Below are 19242 nucleotides of genomic sequence, written 5' to 3' on the forward strand. Positions count from 1 at the left end.
TTTTTTTTTTTTTTTTTTTTTTTGCGGTACGCGGCCCTCTCACTGTTGGGGCCTCTCCCGTTGCGGAGCACAGGCTCCGGACGCGCAGGCTCAGCGGCCATGGCTCACGGGCCCAGCCGCTCCGCGGCATGTGGGATCTTCCCGGACCGGGGTACGAACCCGCGTCCCCTGCATCAGCAGGCGGACCCTCAACCACCGCACCACCAGGGAAGCCCTAGGTCCATTTTTTTAAACCTAACTTTTCCTGCTTTAAGTGGACTACGTTGGCAAAGAGGACTATGGGGCCAACTGAAGTAGGAGGCGATGTTTGCACAAAAGCCCCAGGTTCCCCGCCACTCCGAGTCCACGTGCTTTTGCTTTTCTAGATTTTTCTGGCTGCTTCTACCTTCAGCGGTTACCACTCGTTGCTTCCTCAGTGTGGGTTCCTCAAATAGCTCCAGCCTCCCTTCTCATCTGGTTGAGAAGACAGATAACCCTGCTCGGTCAAACTACGTGTAGACCAAGAGGAACGAGGCCTGAGGGCGGCTCCAATGGGTCAAATCCTGGGCCTGGCAGGCCAGCCTGCTCTTTCACCAACCACGGCCCCTTCACATGCCGCAGCCTGCCCGGACGAGTGGGACGGCTTCTAGGGTGTCGAACATTTGGTTTTAACTGAATTCTTCCAGGCTGGGAAAAATATGCCAGTTTTCCAATCAAGGTGCATGTAGAGAAGTCAGGTTACCTGGTCCTGGAGCTTCTGGAACATCAGTGGGTGCGGTTCCTCCAGTATCGTCTCATTGAGCCGGGACTGGCCCTCAACGTTGACTTGTGAAGAGGCCTTGCTGGACAGAAAGGTCATGTAGATCTCCTTCGCCTTTTCCTGCATCTGGGGGAGACACGGAGAGCCTGTTCGTTATCGGCGAGCACAGCCCTTCCCGGCCTGAGCCCAGAAGGAGCGCTGCTGTAAGAGCCCTGGGGGATCTGGCTGTGGCTCCAGAGCTGAGCTGGATGGGAGGTCGGGGGGCGGGGGGCTCACGGTCGGCCTGGCCCCTTCCCCTCCCCTTCCATGCATCTGTAGGCCACACCTCCTGTCTCAAAACCACTATCCATTCTGAAATGATGTTGGAAAGAATCCCAGCCCAGAGTGAGGGATATTCGGTAGCATCCACAGCCATCCTGTGACTGCTCCAAATCAAGGCCTCATGGGAACATTATTCAGCAGTAGAAAGGAATAAAGCACCGACACATTCTACAACACGGATGAACCCCGAAAGCATTACGCTCAGTGAAGGAAGCCAGACACGAAAGGCCACACGTTACATGATTCTATTTCTGTGAAATATTCAGAAGAGGCAACTCCACAGAGACAGAGACATGAGTGGTCGGCTGCGGGAGGGGGAAACGGGGAGTGGCTGCTTAATGGGTAAGGGGTCTCTGTTTGGGGTGATGAAAAAGTTCTGGAACTGGATAGTGGTGATAGATGTATAACGCTGTGAGTGTATATAATGCCACTGAACTGTACACTTGTTAAAATGGTAAACATGAGAGCCCTAAAAAATGGTCAGCGTGGTAAGATGTATGTCGTGTCTATCCTACCACAATACAAAAACATCAAGTTAAACCATGAACACATATCCCAACCAGTGATCAAGCCCCTACTATGTGCCAGACACGTTAGGTGTTTTACAACTATGGTCCCATTTCCTTAATCCCTTGGGCGCCCATGAAGTGCCACTTTTCCTGTTAGTGCCACATCCCTGATGAGGACACAGAGGCGGGAGAAGTGACGTGGCTTATCCAGGGAGCCTACAGGGAGACATAGGACCATCTGACTCCAAAGCCTGGCATCTCTGCTCAGTTCCATGCCTGCACAATACATTATCCTCCCAGCAGGCGATGCACAGCCAGCCTTCCAGGGCTGGGGGTTGTTTTCAGGGAAGGAGGTATGAGAATTAGCAAGAGAGAGAACACGCCATCGGGCCGGAAGGCATCAACCCTACGGAAGCTCTGCCCTGGGAGGGCTTGTCAGTGGAGTTCGAAAAGGTGTGCGTATCTGCACTCAGGTTGCACCAAAACCCAGCAGTGGCTGGTACAGGGATGCTCTCACGGCGGGCGCTCTTAAACACAGCAGGCCTCCGTGCTGGAGTCCTGCAGGGCGTCCCCCGAGGATTCTATGTTCTCTGACTTTCTGTGCTCGCACCTCACAGGTGGCAAATATGGGGCTTTTCTCCAAACATTAGAGCCTCAGTATTAGCTCACCCTACAGAGGAAGCCAGACAACATATGCCTCTGACATGGAGCCACGGAGCTATGATTTGCGGGGGCATGCAAGGAGGCTTTTCGGGGTCCGCCTAGAAACTGCCATTCTCTCCAGAGAGCCCACCTGGGGCCTCACACGTGCTGCAGAGCTTGGCTTAGGAAGCCCCAGGCTCTGAAACCCTTTGGCCTCGTGGAAACCACCAGAAGGCTTCAATAGCAGGTGCTTGAAAGAAGGCAAAAAGCAGTCCTTTAACTTCTTTAGGTACCGGGACTAGTTGACAAACGACCCCACGAGATGGAGGCCTGACCACCTACCATCCCCCCCAGAAAGAAAGCCTTGACAAGACGTGCAGGAAGACCGTCCAGGTCGGGGCCTTAACATGGCTACTCCAGGGGACAGGCCTGGAGACAGCTGTGGAGACCAGATGGGGCAGTACTTTGGGGCCACCCGCCTCTTGAAGACCCACTCCCTCCAGGAAGCCATGAGCTTCCCTCCCACCACCCCCATCTGTCAGGAAGGAACGTTTTTGGAAAACCACTTCCTGTTTTAACAATACTTCATGAAAGTAGACTTTCAGCCAGTCAGATTAGCAAACTCCATGTGAGGCTCTGGAAGGAGAAATCACTTTAGGCCTCCCCTCCTTCTTCCCTCCCCCCTGAACACACACACACACACACACACACACACACACACACACACACACAACACACACACAGTTTTCCAGATGGATGCAGGCTGTCTTGGGTGGTTCTGAAAAGAAGAAGTATAACGAGTAGCTTGAGGCTTAGACATGGGGCGGAAGGGAAGACAGGAAGCAGGTTCTGGGGAGGCGGGGCCTGTAGGTGTATCAGCCTCGGGCCTCTCAGCATCCCCAGAATGTCCCCAACACCCCGAGTCTCTGGGAAGAGTGCAGGGCCCCCGAGGCGCCCAGGCCAGGGCCACCCTCATTTCTGACTGATCACTCAGAGTGACGGCTTCGTGGGCAGAGCTTATCTGGCTGGGCTAGGAAGCGTGACTGAGAAGGGAAACCCTGAGACTGCTGACCGCAGGCCGGTCATGGGATGGCCTGGTGTCCACGCCAAGAACACTTAGCAAAAAAGAAGAACCGGGTCTCTTGAGTTATTCTGGTACATTTTCCAGAGCTTGGTTAACCCTATTGCAGCTCCTGTTGGGACAGGGTGAGAACATCCCCCACTGGTGAGGCCGCATGGGTCTGGGACCCTCGGTGTGACCTGGAAAGATGGTCAGCCGCTCTCCTACCAGACTCTACAGACTCTACCAGAGCAGCTGCCCTGCTGTGGACAGCAGCCGTGCCCAGCGCCCAATCCTGCCCCAGACGGTGCTGGAAAAGGATCCCCCCTGGGCCCGTGTGATGACTCCCGGCATCAACCTGAGGAATGCCCGTGGGAGCGTGTACACCCAGGTCTGCTTCCCAGACACCCCGCAAGCCCGGGACCTTCCTCCCCGCCTGGCAGTGCATCAGCCACAGCGATGCTCAGCAGAAGTCAGCACTCCAACGCTGCTCCCAGGAAGTGCACGTTTAGGAGAAGCAAATTCCCTTTAGCATCAGTCCCAGAAACAAAAATCAACCCAGAACAAAGGCAAAGGCATCGGCAGCCCATGCTCCGAGGAGCGCTCCTCTCCACGTTCTGCCTCCTCTCCCTTATCCAATAAGCGTGCTTTACATTTTTCCATTGGGAAAATAAAACAAAACCTTTTACCCACATCCCCCTATAGTTAATGACTTCTTACTGAAACATCTCAAAAGAAAAAAATGTGCATTTGTGTCTCCACTTTCTCCCTCCCACCTGCTCCCCAGCCCCTGGCTTCCGCCCACCCTGCCAGCCCACTGCCGTCCTTCTCCTGGACTGCTCTCTGGCCCCTGGCCCTGCTCGGTGCCGCTGACCTCTCAGGATTCCCCAACACCTCCCTGCTTCTGTCTCCTTCACCAGCTCCTGTCCCTCTGTCCCCCCCACCCCCATAAATCCTGGGGTTTCCCAAGTTCTGCCCTAGGCCGCTCCTGTCCCTCTGTCCCCCCACCCCCATAAATTCTGGGGTTTCCCAAGTTCTGCCCTAGTCCGCTCCTGTCCCTCTGTCCCCCCCACCCCCATAAATCCTAGGGTTTCCCAAGTTCTGCCCTAGGCCGAACGCTTTCCTAACCACATACTCTCCCAAGATCTCAGCCCATCCCTCTCCCCGAAGCTACTGACCATGTAGCCAACTGATTCCCAGTAATGTGGGCTTGGATGTCCCACAGACACCCCACACCTAACGCCAAGGAAAGAAGTGGGCCCCTCCTGGCAGGGGGGTCCTGCCGTCTCTACTCCAGGAAGCCGGGAACAGTGATCCCCCAATGCCTCTCTCACCCCGCACCCTGCTTGTCACTGAGTCTTGCTTATCTTGCCAGCCCATTCCCCTCTGTCCCCATCACTCTGCCAGAGATGGACAACGGGACAGGACACATAAGGAAATTAAAGGATCAAGCCACTACCTTCATTAATATCAACTTCAGAAAGAGAATGAGGCAAAGAAAATGTCAAGTAAATGATTTGAGAATATTTCTGAGAACAGACTCAGGAAATGGAAAGCAGATGGAGGGACAGCGAATGACTCTGCAGAGAGCAGCAAGGAGAAACCTAGGCGCCTGCAAGGTTGGTGAGGGGAGGCGGCAGGGCTGGGGATGCAAAGAAATGTCCCAAAATGGCAGGAACTCAGGGGCATCTGGGAACCTAGGCAGGAGGGATGAAGAAGGCAGCAGAAAGAAGCCATTAGACCCCCAGGTCCCGACCACCAGCTCTGAGCAGTTATCCACGCCCCACCCCCGAGAGCCTGGAGTTTTCTTCTCTAAAGAAATTGACTCAGGGAAGCTGCAGACAGAGACACGAAGGAGGGCACGGAAGAGATGCCAAACCGAACACAAGGGTTAAGGGAAATTCCGCACACAGACATCCAGCAAATTTCTCCCAACCCAGCTGATTGGAGGTATGTTTAGTTTATAAACACATCGGGGGACTTGCCTGGTGGCACACTGGTTAAGAATCCACCTGCCAATGCAGGGGACATGGGTTCGTGCCCCGGTCTGGGAAGATCCCACGTGCCGCAGAGCGGCTGGGCCCGTGAGCCATGGCCACCGAGCCCGAGCGTCCGGAGCCTGTGCTCCGCAACGGGAGAGTCCACAGCAGTGAGAGGCCCGCGTACCGCAAAAAAAAAAAAAATAATAATAATAATAATAATGCTAATAAAAATAACAATATAAGAACATCTCCCAGAACTACAAATTTCCAGATTAAAAGGCTCCACAAAATGCCCCACACGATGAACGAACCTCACCCCGCTCTAAGCCTGTGACTGTACAGTTTTAGAATACTGGTGGTGAACAAGCAAAGAAAACAAAACAGCTTACATGTAACATACTGATTCTTAACAAAAGTGGAAGATAATGGGACAATGTCTTCAAAATTCTGAGTGAGTTTTAACCTAGAATTCAATTCTATGCTCCATCAGATTATCCATGACGCAGGAGAAGAGGAAAAAAATAACATTTTCACTCAATACGATTCTTTAAAGGTCTACCTGCCATGTACCCTTTCTCAAGAAGCTATTGCTGGTCATGCTCCACCAAAATGAGGGAGTGACTCCAGACAGATGAGGATCTGGGTCCAGGAGGCAGGGGAGGGACAGAGGGAATGGCCACTGGTGGCAAAGGAAGACAGGGGGGTGCCCCAGTGGGTGGGGTAGTCAGGGGTCCCCGGGAGGAGTCCCCAGGGGAACTCGGACTGCAGAGATGATCTGAGAGACCTGTGTAACACCGTATCGAGAAACATTTTAAAGGGCTATCTGAGAGTATAAAAATAAGAAAAGCAAAAAATGGTCCAAGAAGAAAAAAATGTAATCATAGCATCCTCTTTGGCTCAGCAGCAAACAGTAAACAATAAAGTTTTAATAAGGAAAATGCAGTAGACAGGGATGTAAAGTAAGTGAAACCTTGGTTACAGTAAGAAGACAGTAGAGGACGTCGGAAAGTTACACAGTGAGGCAGGAAGGAGTGGAGATGCCGGGCAGGCCCATGCCAGACCCCAGCCCACACCGTGAGCAGCTGAGCTCCTATCCGGTCCCGCCTGGACCTGGCCAAGACCACGTCAAAGGTCAGAAAGACACAGCCCAAACCAGAGACAGAGTGAAACCTGGAGGGTGCTGAGGGAATGAACCCTTCTTACTGCATCTGCTTGTGAACTGAATGACTTTCATATAAGGAACACTCATCACTTTTGGATTTTTAAGTAGTTTTTTTTTAAATAAAGAAGATGGTGTTTTAGCCTTTCAGAAAAACCTTTACGATTACTTTAAATAAGGACATCAAACACTCTAAAACCCTGGATCAAGTTTTAGTGTTAAATAAATACAATAAAATTAATAAATACCACAGACCCCTCCCCCCATAACTGTTAACTCTAAAACACTATAAAAATGCATGGTACTATTATATTTAAATATCAGTGCAAGTTGCTCTCAGAGTTATGATTATCAGACATGTACCGCCCCACCACTTCCCCATCCCCACTCGGTTTGGTTTTTACAAATCTGTACGAGCCGCTGTATCCATCTTAATCCTTGTTACACAGTAAACAGGCCCAAATACATGTGCAGATGAATGAATGAATGAATGAATGAATGAATGAATTCAGGGACAGCCAAAGAATGAACACCTTCTTGGAGCTTTTTCTGAGGTTTTATAAGACATAAAGGTTGCTTTATGTTAAAAGATAGATGGATCTCACATGCTAATTCATGGGGAAGAGGCTCTTCATAGAAAAATGTTAAACCACAAAGAAATAGCAAAGGGAGAGAACTGCTTTGAAAGCTGATTGTGGAATATGAACACCTGGCAATTACAACCCCAGGAAGGGAGGGTGGGAGGCATCACCCTCCCAACTTCCTAGAGCCCCAGCATCCCCACCATAAACACAGAGCGTTGAGACCCTCCCAAACTAAAGGGCTGCTTTTCTGTCTGCCAGGGGGCAAAGCACAGACCACGGAAGGCAGCAAAGACACAGCACCAGTCCACTGTTTGGAGCTTCTGAGAATGCAAAGCCCCAACAGAAAGGATGGCACGCTCCTCCCTCAAGTCCACCCCTAAGGCTGCAATTGCAGCTCAAGGTGAGCGAGAGGGCGGGACCCTACCCACGGCAGATACTCAGGTGTCAGCTGACCTAAGTGGAAATTGGGAAGGAAACAGCGAGCCCGGCACTGTCCTAGGCACACAGTCCCAGTGGGGGAGAAGACAGACAAAGATCACAAACCTTATAGAGCCTGCATGATAGAGGGAAAACCAAATTGTACAGAAGATAAATAAATTATACAAGGTACCAGAGATCTGGCTGGATAATGATAGTAAAAAATGAAAAAAAAAAAAACAAAAAACAACCAGCACAGGTCTTATTTAAATAGATGCAAAAGTGAGATTTGCATCAATCCCACAACTGCCTTAGTTCACTGTAGAGATAAATGGTCCACAAACTTCATGCTTCACCTTGACACCCCGCTTCTCCAGCTGTGGCCCCAGTCTCAGACACAGCAGACCCAGCCTACCCCTCAAGCACAAGCCTCCCGTCTTCTGGTCTTCCTTCAGCTCTTCTCTCCAGGCTTTCCTCCCCACAGGCTGTCCCCTCTTCCAGGAACACTCCCCCCATCTCCAAACTCCACTTAGATGTCAGCTTGAGAGTCACTTCCCCAGGGACCTTCCTGACACCCACTGCCTGTGCTCCCATGGATCCTGCACTTCCCATTTCTGTTCTCGTCACACTTGCAAAGGCTTGTTTAACAAGCAGCTTCCCCTCTAGAGGCCTGTTCCCTAAAGAGTCTCATCTGTCTTGTCCCTGTGTGTCACCCATGCTTTTCACAAGGCCTGGCCCCGAGCAGGCGCGCTGCAAAGATCTGGCAAAAACTCAACTGAACTGAAGGGCACGTCAGCCTCACGTGCAGTGGAAACGACTGGGCAGCTCATGGGGCAGGTTCAAGTCCCAGCTCAGCCGCGCGGGTACCTCAACTGCCTGATCTGTACACTGCAGGGGTGGCTGGCTGACCTGTCAGCCCCTCTAACCTCCAACACGCAAATGAAGGCAGAGAAATGGACATCTGTCTGCCTGCTTGACTCTGAGCTAGGGTTTTAGGGTGAGGCCGGATGAACCCATTGCCCAGGCCAGCATTTATTGACAGTTGTCCCTGGGCCCTGTGCTGGGTGCTGGGGGCAAAGGATTGCAATGGGCATGCCTGCCTGAAGGGGCACAGCCAACACCTGAGACCATTCACCAGCCCAAAGGGCTCAGATAAAGTCATCCAGGGTCAAGAAGCAGGAAGGAAGCAAATGCCCAGCATCATGCCCGGGATGGCTTTCTGGGCTGACCTAGGAAGTTCAGCTCAAGGGATCTTGGAATCCATCCTTGCCCCGACAGAGGGGAAGGTGACAGGGCGAAGGTCACACTGCTCCATCTTGGGGAAAGGGTGTCTGAGGTGGAAAAGCCTTTGAATAAACCAAGGAGTGACATTTTCTGCAAACACATAATGGCTTTTGGCCTCATGGATTCCAGCTTTTGGAACCAGAGGCTTAAAAACTGGCAGCCCACAAGCCACATCTGCCCATGGATATGTTTTTTTTGGCAGGCAAGGTTTTACATTTTTAAAAAATTAGTTCCATCATTTATAAAACTGGATGGTTTCACATAAGAATCCAAATGTCCAGCTTCTCTGGAAAAACAGGCAGCATCAGACTAAAGATGGGAGAAGATGCCTTAGGAAGCAAGGTCCCTCAGAGTTCTGGGGCAAGGGTGGGCAAGCGAAGACCTAGGTGGGTAGAACCCAAAGCAGGGAAAGCTCAGACGGCCACAGACCCCAAAGCGTTCACTGCCAAAGTCAGCTAAACAACCAGCTACAGCCTCTGGAGGCAGGGCAGGCCACCCCCTAATGGCCCCAGTCCCCACCACTCCCTGCAGCCTCATACAAAAAACCTCACTCGTGCACATTATTACCGGCTCCTGTAGGCATTTAGCCACTAACCTCTTAGAAATACACAGGCATGAGCCTCGTAAACACACCCAATCCACAAGCCTCCTTCCCCATAATCTCCTCCACCACCCCAACACCCAACCTCCAGTGGCAGAAAATCTGGTTGGCATTGGAGCTAAAGGCTACCTCCTGCAAAGAGCACACATCCACCTCCACCCAGGAGAGCAGTCAGAAACTTTCTACGTGGGATGCCTGCCAACTACAAGGTGTTTCGTAAAGATATACTGAATAATTGACAATCCATCTGATGTGCGTTGTGCTTTTATCACCACACATCTGCTTTACGGTGTCCATAAAAAACACAGACATGTCAAACTCTGGGGGAAGCATTCACACAACTTATTCATGAAAAAGAAATCATACTCGATGAGAAACTCTCAATGACTTAAATCATTATTTTTACTTTAAACATTTGTCCATTTGAACAGCTCCATTTAAAAATAGATTAACAAGGCGTCCCTGGTGGTGCAGAGGTTAAGGCACACGGGTTTGAGCCCTGGCCCGGAAAGATCCCACATGCCATGGAGCAACTAAGCCCATGAGCCACAACTACTGAGCCTGAACTCTAGAGGATGCAAGCCACAACTACTGAGCCCAAGTGCCACAACTACTGAAGCCCGCGCTCCTAGAGCCCATGCTCTGCAACAAGAGAAGCCACCACAATGAGAAGCCCGCGCACCGCAACTAAGAGTGGCCCCCGCTCGCTGCAACTAGAGAAAGCCCGCGTGCAGCAACGAAGTCCCAACGCAGCCAAAGATTAATTAATTTTTAAAAATAGATTAACACACTTTTTAAAAGAATTGTTAATATTTGATCAATACCACATAGGCTATTCTGAAGCTTAAATCTTCCCCAAAATCCAATATGGATCAGATTTCCCTAGGCAATTTCAAAATTTATTGGAAAGGCAAATATAACTTTATAAGGAGAGAAGAAAATTACCAAGAATGTGATTATAGAGTAGAAGTACCTGCTTTTTATCTTGTGTTTTCTTAAAATCTTCACATGCTAGCCAAAATAAAACATTTTCTTCACTGAATTCCTTTTTTAAAAATTCCTGTGGATGAAAAGAAGAAAAAATATCAAACAGTATTCTACTTAAAAAACAAATAATGCATTTCCCTTCAAGAACTAAGTCAAAATTCAACAAATGAGGGTGTTCATTCACCCTGTAAAAGCTCCACCCTGAAAACATAGTGTATGTTTAATGTTAAAGCTGGAATTTCATATGCATTTGAACTTCAAGGGTTTGACACTCTGAAAAAGAGTAAAAATGAAGTAGGAATCTACTCACAATTCTCAACTGACGATAAATTACCAAAAAGTAAATTAAAGTGGAAGATATGTTAGTTCCTTCCAGACGGTGTTTAAACAAAGTACATTCCTTCAAAATCAGGCTCATTTTTTTAAACAAAAGAAAAGAAAACATACTAAGCATGTCTAAAAATGCCACAATGAAAACTATTTCAAGCTGGAGGTGTGCTTTCTTTTGGCAGATGTTGGGGGCTTAGTGGCACAGCCAGCTATCCTGCTGTGCACAGAAAAGTTTTCTCCCCGAGATCTAGACGGCGCTCTAGATGGTGGTCCTATGTCCAGAAATGCCTGCTACCCGCTCCTTGGAGTCTGCTACAGAGACCAACAGCATCAGGGCTTATCCTGGCCTGACCCAAGACTTAAAAGACAGAAGTCAGTGGGACTCAGGCAGATACAAGGCATTCTTGAAATTCACCTGTGCTTCTTCTGACACTTGGAGTTTCTGCAGGCCATTTCTAGGCAGTCCCGACACTTCCCCACCCACCTGCTCTCCTCTCTGAGTTCATCTTCACTTTGCCAGCTGATGTCCAGCCTCTTTCACTCTGTTAATATGTATCCTGAGAATCCCCAACATACAAGTGAACAAACCTTCACATCAGAGAGACCCAGACCACCCCCTCCCAGGTGTCACAGAGCTGGAAATTCTTTGTAGATTCTGCCAATGAGCACAGTACCTCTTCCTCATCACCCCACCCCGCTCCCATCCAGCTATATAAAAACCAGAAAGAGGGACTTCCCTGCTGGCGCAGCGGACAGGACTCTGTGCTCCCAATGCAGGGGGCTCAGGTTCAATCCCTGGTCAGGGAAATAGATCCCACATGTATGCCACAACTAAGAGCTCGCATGTCACAACTAGGGAGCCCATGTGTTACAACTAAGGAGCCCGCCTGCCGCAACTAAGACCTGGTGAAACCAAATAGTTAGAAAAAAAAAAAAAGAAAGAAACAGTCTGTGCACGCCCCTCCGTGCTGCTCCATGACTGCCCAGGAAAGCATTTCCATCTTGGTCATGACAGGTGAGAAGTTCTGCTTCTCAAGTTGGGCCAGACAGTGTTAAAACCTGGCCTGTGCTCCACCCACAGGCTTCTAAACTTCTTGGTATGTGCGTCCAGCCCGGTGAACAACGAAAAAAGTCAAACCCTAAATCTTTTCACGCCTTCCGGGTCTTCAAGCAGGTTCTCCAGAGAAGCCGCCCATTTGTCTGTGCTCTTGGGGTTCTGGTGGCTGCTGCTGGAACTCCCATCACTGTCGCGGATGTCTGCAAAGCAAAGTTTAGACTGTGTATGTGGCCCAAAGATACTGTCATCTTATAACGGGCATTATGATCATCATCACCACCATTATGGCTAAGATGTAATAGTAAGTTATATGCCAGAATCTACTCTCCGTGCTTAACACAGTGAATTCATTCTAGTCCTGACAACAACCTTATGAAGGGCGTGCTGCTATTCCCTCCATTTTACAGATGCAGAAAACTGTGGCTCCGAGTTAAGAAGGGACTTGTCATTTCCCAACACTCCCCATATATCCTTCCCCCACCCACGTGTCCACTGGCTGACCCACAGGCAGCCTTCAAGTCTCCCTCAAGCCCTCCTCCCAGGGACCTTGACTCAACAGCAACTCTTCCCCCATTACGTTCTGTGCACAGTCTCATAATTATCCTGCTGTGTTGTGACTGCACGACCGGCGCTCACCAGTCTGAAAGCTCCTCTGCATCTTGATCTTGTATCTCCAGCAGGTAGCTCATTGCCTGGTACATAAATTAAAGTGTGTACCAGGGCCGGGACTAGGGTGGGGAAAGGGAGGCACTGGCCAGAGGTGCAAAATTTAAGGGGGTGCCCAAAAAACTCAGGCATCAGGTAAATGAGGTTTTCGTGCAATATTCTGAAAAATCAAAATTAATGCAAAAAATTCCATAACGAGCAAAATACCAAAAATTTAAATAAAGACAGGATCATTATAGCTGATTTTTCCTTGTGCCTCTCAGGCTCCAATATGTCTCGGTGGGACGCTGTTACAAAGGGCATAGGCTAAATGAATCAGTGACTTTGCACCTGCACATCTGCTGCACTTTCTTACTCTTACCTCTAAAAAGAGCCTCTTGACTATAGGAAAGGGGACGGGGACCTCCAACTAACACACTCTGGCTACTTGCCTGAAGGAGGAAGTAGCAACACAAACACACCTCATCTACAGAATTTGGCCCCTTCCTGGAGTCAAGGGAAAATCCGTGGAACGTCACTTCGGATGGGCCCAGGTTCCAAAGCCAGTTTTGCCAATTCGAACTATGTGAACACGGGCAAAACTCTGTGTAAGATGAAGATAATCCCCCTATCTCTTGGGGTTATCAGAAGGATTAAAGGAGGAAACACATCAGGCACCTAGATGCTCACAGTGTACCCTCAAAAAATATTAGTTCTTCTCTCTGCTTCCTTAAAATAATGATTTATCAAGTGAACTATTTTTATAGCTAATACTTCTTTTCTCCACTGCTTTCTTTTTTTTTCAAAGTAGAGACATGTCTCTCTAAAGAAAAGTTTGAATCTGGGAGAAAATAAACTTTAAATTAAGAAATCAGCAAAACAAATCATTTTAAAAGGACAAATTTTAAAAGTCTTATGACTATTAATTGTTGCAAGTAGCTAGGTGGTCATATGGTTTCAAATGTTTTTGGAGGAAAGCTGTATCAGGATATGTCGAACATGGAAGTAACTCAGCTTCTGTGATCTACTGTGTTCTATTGGAGGTCAACAAACATATTAATTTCTCAAGCAGCTGAGACTCGGTCTCCTAGCATCTGGGAAAACTACCTGGGTTCTATACACTGATTGGCTGATTTGGGCTAAATAAAGCAGAAGCACGATGCATTGGTGATGGAGCACATAAGAGAGTTGTTTGGGACAAATCCATTCCTTTACTTGAGAGGCAAACCCACTCAAACATCACAAATGGACCTGACACTTCTCTAAAGTGAATCTTCAGTTCGCGGAGATTAAATTAGTTCTCTGCTCTCTTTGCAAATGTTAAAACGGCAAGCTTCTGAACACTGCATTTCTTCCCAATGAAGTATAAATCAAACTAAAAGATCATTATCGTAAGAAATTTCTGCAACAGGGTTCATTCTGCCAAGCGTTTCACAGATTTACTCCCTGTTCTCTACCCAAAGAGTACAGTTGGACAGTTTACTCCACTCCCCTAGCAGATCTTCTCTTAAGTAAATAAATTACAGACACAAGTTCGCTGTTCCGGAAAAATCGTAGGTAGCCAGAAATTTCTCTCGCCATTGCAGAACAACTGCTTTGGCTATAACTTTTCAACCTTGGCCTGTAGTGATGCCAAAACTCTTGATGTTCTTTTCAATAATAAACCAAACCACATTTGGGTTTTCACGGCCTCACTGTCTTGCAAATAAATACACTTGGTGGATTCCCATTTAGCCAATAGAGTGCTCTGGTTAACTAGGTCTTCTGGTTAACTGAGAGATAAGATAGCCATCCCCACCGTGAGACAATTGCTCCCTCACTCCCCTCTTTTATTTCATACTCTAGTCATTTTGCATATTAGGTTTCTGTGCTGGCTTTCGTGTGAACAAAAAGTTTTACAACTCAAAACCCACTCATCTGATCTAGTCTCCTTATTTAACAGACTGAGAAATAAAGGTCCAGAGGGTAAGGTGACCCAGCTAAGGAACTGCTGGATGGAACCAGTACTGGGACTTAAATATGCGGGCAATTGTCCCCACCAGGACCACCTCTATGGAACCCCAGGGTGCCTCGGAACACAGGAGTTTGCAGATGGGTGGCCCTTCCTTTCAGCTCCCTCCTAGGCTACCATTTCCCTTCCATCAATGTCATGAAATACATCTATGGCTGACACTGTTACAGAGGCACAGAATTTTCAGGGCTGGCCCAGAAAGCATACCAAGACACAGAAAGTATCTCCATAGCCATGGTTATTAGTTTCGGCTTTGGTGCCACGGATAAAGAGAAATTTCTTCTTGCCCTTCTGCTCACCTTCTGCCCTAGCAGTCCTTTTACTATAGGAATCTTCTACTCAAACTCTACTGCCATGTGTTTTCACTTTTCCAGAAATACTGACTTGAATTTTGCCAAGACTTCCGGATTGTCTTTGAATTTTGATTAAGGCCTTTGGCTACGCCTTTTTTTTTTTTAATCCTTCTTGATTGGTATCAATATAGATAGATATCTCTAGTTAGAGCAACACTTGCAAACTCCACTCACTTAATGATGTCTCTCTTTTCCAAGTCATTATCCCCAACCTCCAATGAGACTGGCAGAGGTCCACTCCATTTGGCAATGCCCTGAGAGACTGCCCCCTAACCTGAGGCATTTCCATTTCTCAGGATCCTCGTCGGTACAAGTAGACTTCCCCTATTTTCCGATGCATGTAAGTAAGGGCTTCCTAAGACAACGAATTATTCACAGTGTGCTGGGTACTATTCCAAGCTTTTTCCATGGGTTAAATCATTCTGTTCTCACAACGACCCTCAGATGTGCTTAGTATTATCCTCACTTCACAGATGAGGAAACGGAGGCACAGTAACTCGCAAGGGGCACCCAGCTAGAAACGGGGAGTCACGGTCCAAGCCCAGGTAGTCCTGCCTGCAGAGCCCAGGTCAATGGGCTGCCATTGTTAGTTCTGATATCTGCTGATCTTCACATTCACAGAAGCCAGAACATGACGGCCTCGACAAGAATGATAACACTTATGTGTGAGAAGACTGCAAAAACGAAGAGTCCAATTCCTTGCAGACAAAAACCCACCTACGGCTGGGCCAGAATCATCCAGCACATAAGCACAACGGGCAGACGCTTTCCATTTACGTTTACGCTGTTCTGTGTGGTAAAAGCTGTCATTTCAAAGCCGGCACAGCATCCAGGTACAGAGGGCTGAGGCTGGCTGCTTGCAGCACGTTGTGTGATGCATTATTTATAGATGCCATGATGTCATATCTAACAGAGACCTTCTCCAGACATTAATTCCTTGGAAATCCATACTCAGAAGGCATCTCTAACACTCATCAGAACAAATTCCTGCTATTAGTCTTCAGGAAGGTCTGGCTAATGGTCCTGCATAGACAATTTCCCCAAGTCAAAGATTTTAGTAAACTCTCAATATCCAGCTTCCTCAATAGCAGAGTCAACTTACATCCTCAGAGGGTTTGTCAAAGGCACCCCCCAAAAGCACAGCACATTAAAGAAAACAAACTAAACATTCAAGCCCGGGAAAAGGCAGAAACGTTAACCCTAAATTCTAATGTGGTTTGGTACCACACACACATACACCATACTCCTTTAAAATAATCAGGGAAAGTACACACCCCACAAAACTGATTTAAAACCTCATATCACCTATATCACATCAAACATCACATTTTTTTAAAAAGTCATCCCACTTAGAAGCAGAGAATCCGTTTTCACAACTGGTGATCCATGTAAGGCTCCAGAGAAACTGGGTCATGGAAACCCTCTATCTAAATATTACTTAAGTGTTTATCAGTTCCAGTATCTAGCTTCTGAGAATAATGAGCCTTCAGGCATGCAATTCCCTTGGTAGGGAGGTTGGCATGAACTGCCATTAGCAGAAAATAAAAATAAAATCGTTCTGAAATAATCATACTGATAGCAAGCATCAAAGACCAGAGCAGGCCAACAGGCTGGAGAGGTCAGCTGGGCTCAGAAACGGCCTCATGGCAGTTTTCCCACGAGGTCTGAGGCCTCAGAAAAAGTCAACTTGCTCAGCCGAGCCCTCCAGGGGCCCCCTGTGCACCTGCAGCTGCACCACACACACCCTTACCTCTACCCTGCCCGCCAGCACCCAGCGATGGGTGAGCTGAGGGCATATCTGATAGCCAAAGGGGTGGGGACCCTTCCTTACGTGCCATGCTCTGGGGTCTGCCTGGGGAGGTCTCCGCTGCCTTCTCAGAGACGCTTTGTGCGAGACAGACGGGGGCTGTGGGGCTCCAGAGCACCCTTTTGGATCCAGAGGAAAAGCAAACCTCAACATCCTCTTCTGAGTGGACTAAACAACAGATGCCCCAGTTTCCACTTTCTACCAGAGGGAAGGAAATAAGGACGCCAGACTGTCTTCTGTAGCTTCCCGAGAATCCTCACTTTCTAGGCAAAGGCCCAGAAAAAATAAAAACTACCCAGGAGCCCAATTCTGGAGGTGAAAGTGAAGACCCTGTCCATATTTCTTCTCACTTTCCAGAAGCCCCCATGCTTCCTCTGGGACCTGACTTATGCGGAAATGTGCCCTTGCTCTCCCCTGGCCCCCACCTCAGGGAAAATAAGTAACTTTTTCCCTCCGGTGTCAGTAGGGTAGACTGTGTATTTCTTGAGAGTAAGAGCTGTGTCTTCCTCAGGGTCTGCAGTGCCGGGCACTCTTGTATAGATTTATAGTGATAGCTGTTTTCTGATAGATTATCAGGTTGAGCGGGGGACAAAACAGAGAGGAGGATGACGGTTGTAAAAAGAGATGGCATTTACTGAACACTGACTACATCCCATCTCAACCTCACAGCCCTTGGAGGTTGGGTCCATCGGTGGCCCATTTTACAGATGAGGAAACTGAGGCACAACAAGGTTAAATCACTTGCTCCAAAGGGGACAGCCAGGAAGTCGATGAGCTGGGACTCAACCCTAGGCTGTCTGGCTGCAGAGGCTGTTAAGGGAAGGGCAGGGAAAGACGCAAGAAATAAAAGGCGGGTGCTTTTTCTCAGGGAAATTAAAAATAATTGAGAAGATGAAGCCAGGCATTCCCAGATGGCATCTGGCTGCAATGCCACACACTGCCATGAAGTTTTCTTCACTGGTCCATGAAAGAATGAGAATAAGCAGAAGGAAGTATTTACCAAGTGAGCTGTGCTGATCGAGTGGGACAGTACTGGGTTGTCTTTTTTAAGTAGGTAATTACATTTATTTACAGGGTACAAAAGACAAGAGCTACACAAGGGAGCACAGTGGGACAGGTCTTCCTATCGCCCCTGCCCTTCAGCGACCCAGAGCCTCTCCCCTAGAAGCAACAGCCTCTGGAAGATTCTTGTGTATCAGGACAAGTTCTTTACGTGAGATTATCTCTCTCTTCCTATTTGGGGTGTTGAAACATCCTTCATTTGTGGGATGATAAAGACAGTGGATGATGGTATTGTTGGTTTTTAATGTCCCAACTGGAGAAAGAGAGAAAGAAAAGAAAGAAGGAAGGAAGTGGAGCAGAGAAGCAGGGAGGCGAGGAAGGAAAGAGAAAAGCCCACCGCTCCACACTCACTCTCTAAATACACACAAGCAAGATGACACACTGGATACTGTGTGAGGTCATGTAGGCAGCTCTGGGCTCGGTCAGAGATCTGAGTCCCCTGGTCTGTCCCTTCTGAAATGGGCGGGCTCTGCAGCTGTCAGAGGAGAGACAAGATGGGCAGGCTGCATTTCAGGTACAGAGAGGGAGGCAGGAGGCCTGGAAGAGCGGGCCTCCTGGAGCTTTGGGAGAGGACACAGGACAGAGGTGGGAATGTCCAGCCACCCAAGGGCGGGGTGGGCAGTGGGGGGACTGAGCGAGAAGGCAAGCCAGATGAGGGGTCCCTGAGCCCACCACAGAGCGGGGACAGCAGAGCTGACCCACAGGCACTCGGCGGGGCCCTCGAGAGATGCGAACCTACTGGGAAGGGAAATTGGTCCCCGGAAGTCTGCAAGGGACTGTTTGGCTCCAGTGTGCGCCTCCTGACAGCTCTTATCGAGGAGCTGCTTCTGTCGCCTGCCTGGGCCCCCGCTGCCACCCCCGGGGCTGCTGCCGTGGAGAGCTATCTGGGGGAAGCAGAAGAAACTGGTGAGCGTAAATTTAGTACAATTTAAACAGCAAGTTCCCAGAGCCCAGCGGCAGGGGGCCGAGGGGATTACTCAACCCCAGGGAGGGAAATGACTCAGTTCACCCAGAAAGCCCTAGGAAATGGCCCAGCCAGGCACCTGCCTGGTTTCCACAGTTTCTAACAGTGCGTAAAGGAGACATCAGTTCATACATCATACAGTCTGTGAAGGCAAGTAAAGCACCCCGAGCGCCCGGCACCCACGAGTCCGCGAGTTGCCCGCGGTGGTGTTCAGGTCGCCACCCGGGTATAAACCACGCCCCTCGCTCAGCCCCGCCTCTCTGTGCCCGCTTCGTTCTCCCTGAATCTGAAGGCCCGGCTCAGTGATGTTCGGCAGGGAAAATTTCCCCCAGCAGCCAAGCCGGCCATTAAATTGTATGTCAACTGTCATCTTTAAATAAAAACTTAAGCCCTGCCATAAATCTGAAACTGGTCCCAGAGGTTTAATGGGATAATGTATAACAGGCTCTGGGCGGGGGAGCGGGGAATTCCCCTGGCGGTTCAGCCCGTGTTCTGCTCGCAGGAGGCGGTGGAAGGCCGTGGCTCTGGCTTTGCTTTTCAAGCGAAGAGCATCCCATTTACCATCAACAGTGCAAGTCGCTGTGGGGGGCAGGGTGGGTGCACAGAATCCTTGGCGGGGTCCTCACACTTAAGTGGCGTAAGAATCGACTGTCAAAAATGCAGCCAACTCTCCCTCCCACCTCGGGTCCGCAGGACTGAATCCGGGACGGGGCGGGGGCGGGGGGGGG

General features: G+C 49.1%; 1 protein-coding gene across 2 annotated transcripts in view; it reads right to left on the reverse strand.

Moving 5' to 3' along the window:
* Positions 1-19242, reverse strand: part of RGS10 (regulator of G protein signaling 10) — a 37775-nt gene that overhangs the window by 15055 nt on the left and 3478 nt on the right. For both annotated transcript variants that reach the window (XM_024756101.1, XM_024756099.1), the window contains 3 exons: positions 11754-11872; positions 10272-10358; positions 722-865 (listed from right to left, as the gene is read on the reverse strand). In XM_024756101.1, coding sequence (XP_024611869.1) covers positions 722-865; positions 10272-10358; positions 11754-11872 — 350 coding nt within the window. The remainder of the gene's footprint in view (positions 1-721; positions 866-10271; positions 10359-11753; positions 11873-19242) is intronic.

This window comes from Neophocaena asiaeorientalis, unplaced genomic scaffold (assembly GCF_003031525.2).
Source record: "Neophocaena asiaeorientalis asiaeorientalis breed wild unplaced genomic scaffold, Neophocaena_asiaeorientalis_V1.1 scaffold85, whole genome shotgun sequence".
In the NCBI taxonomy this organism is placed as follows: Eukaryota; Metazoa; Chordata; class Mammalia; order Artiodactyla; family Phocoenidae; genus Neophocaena; species Neophocaena asiaeorientalis.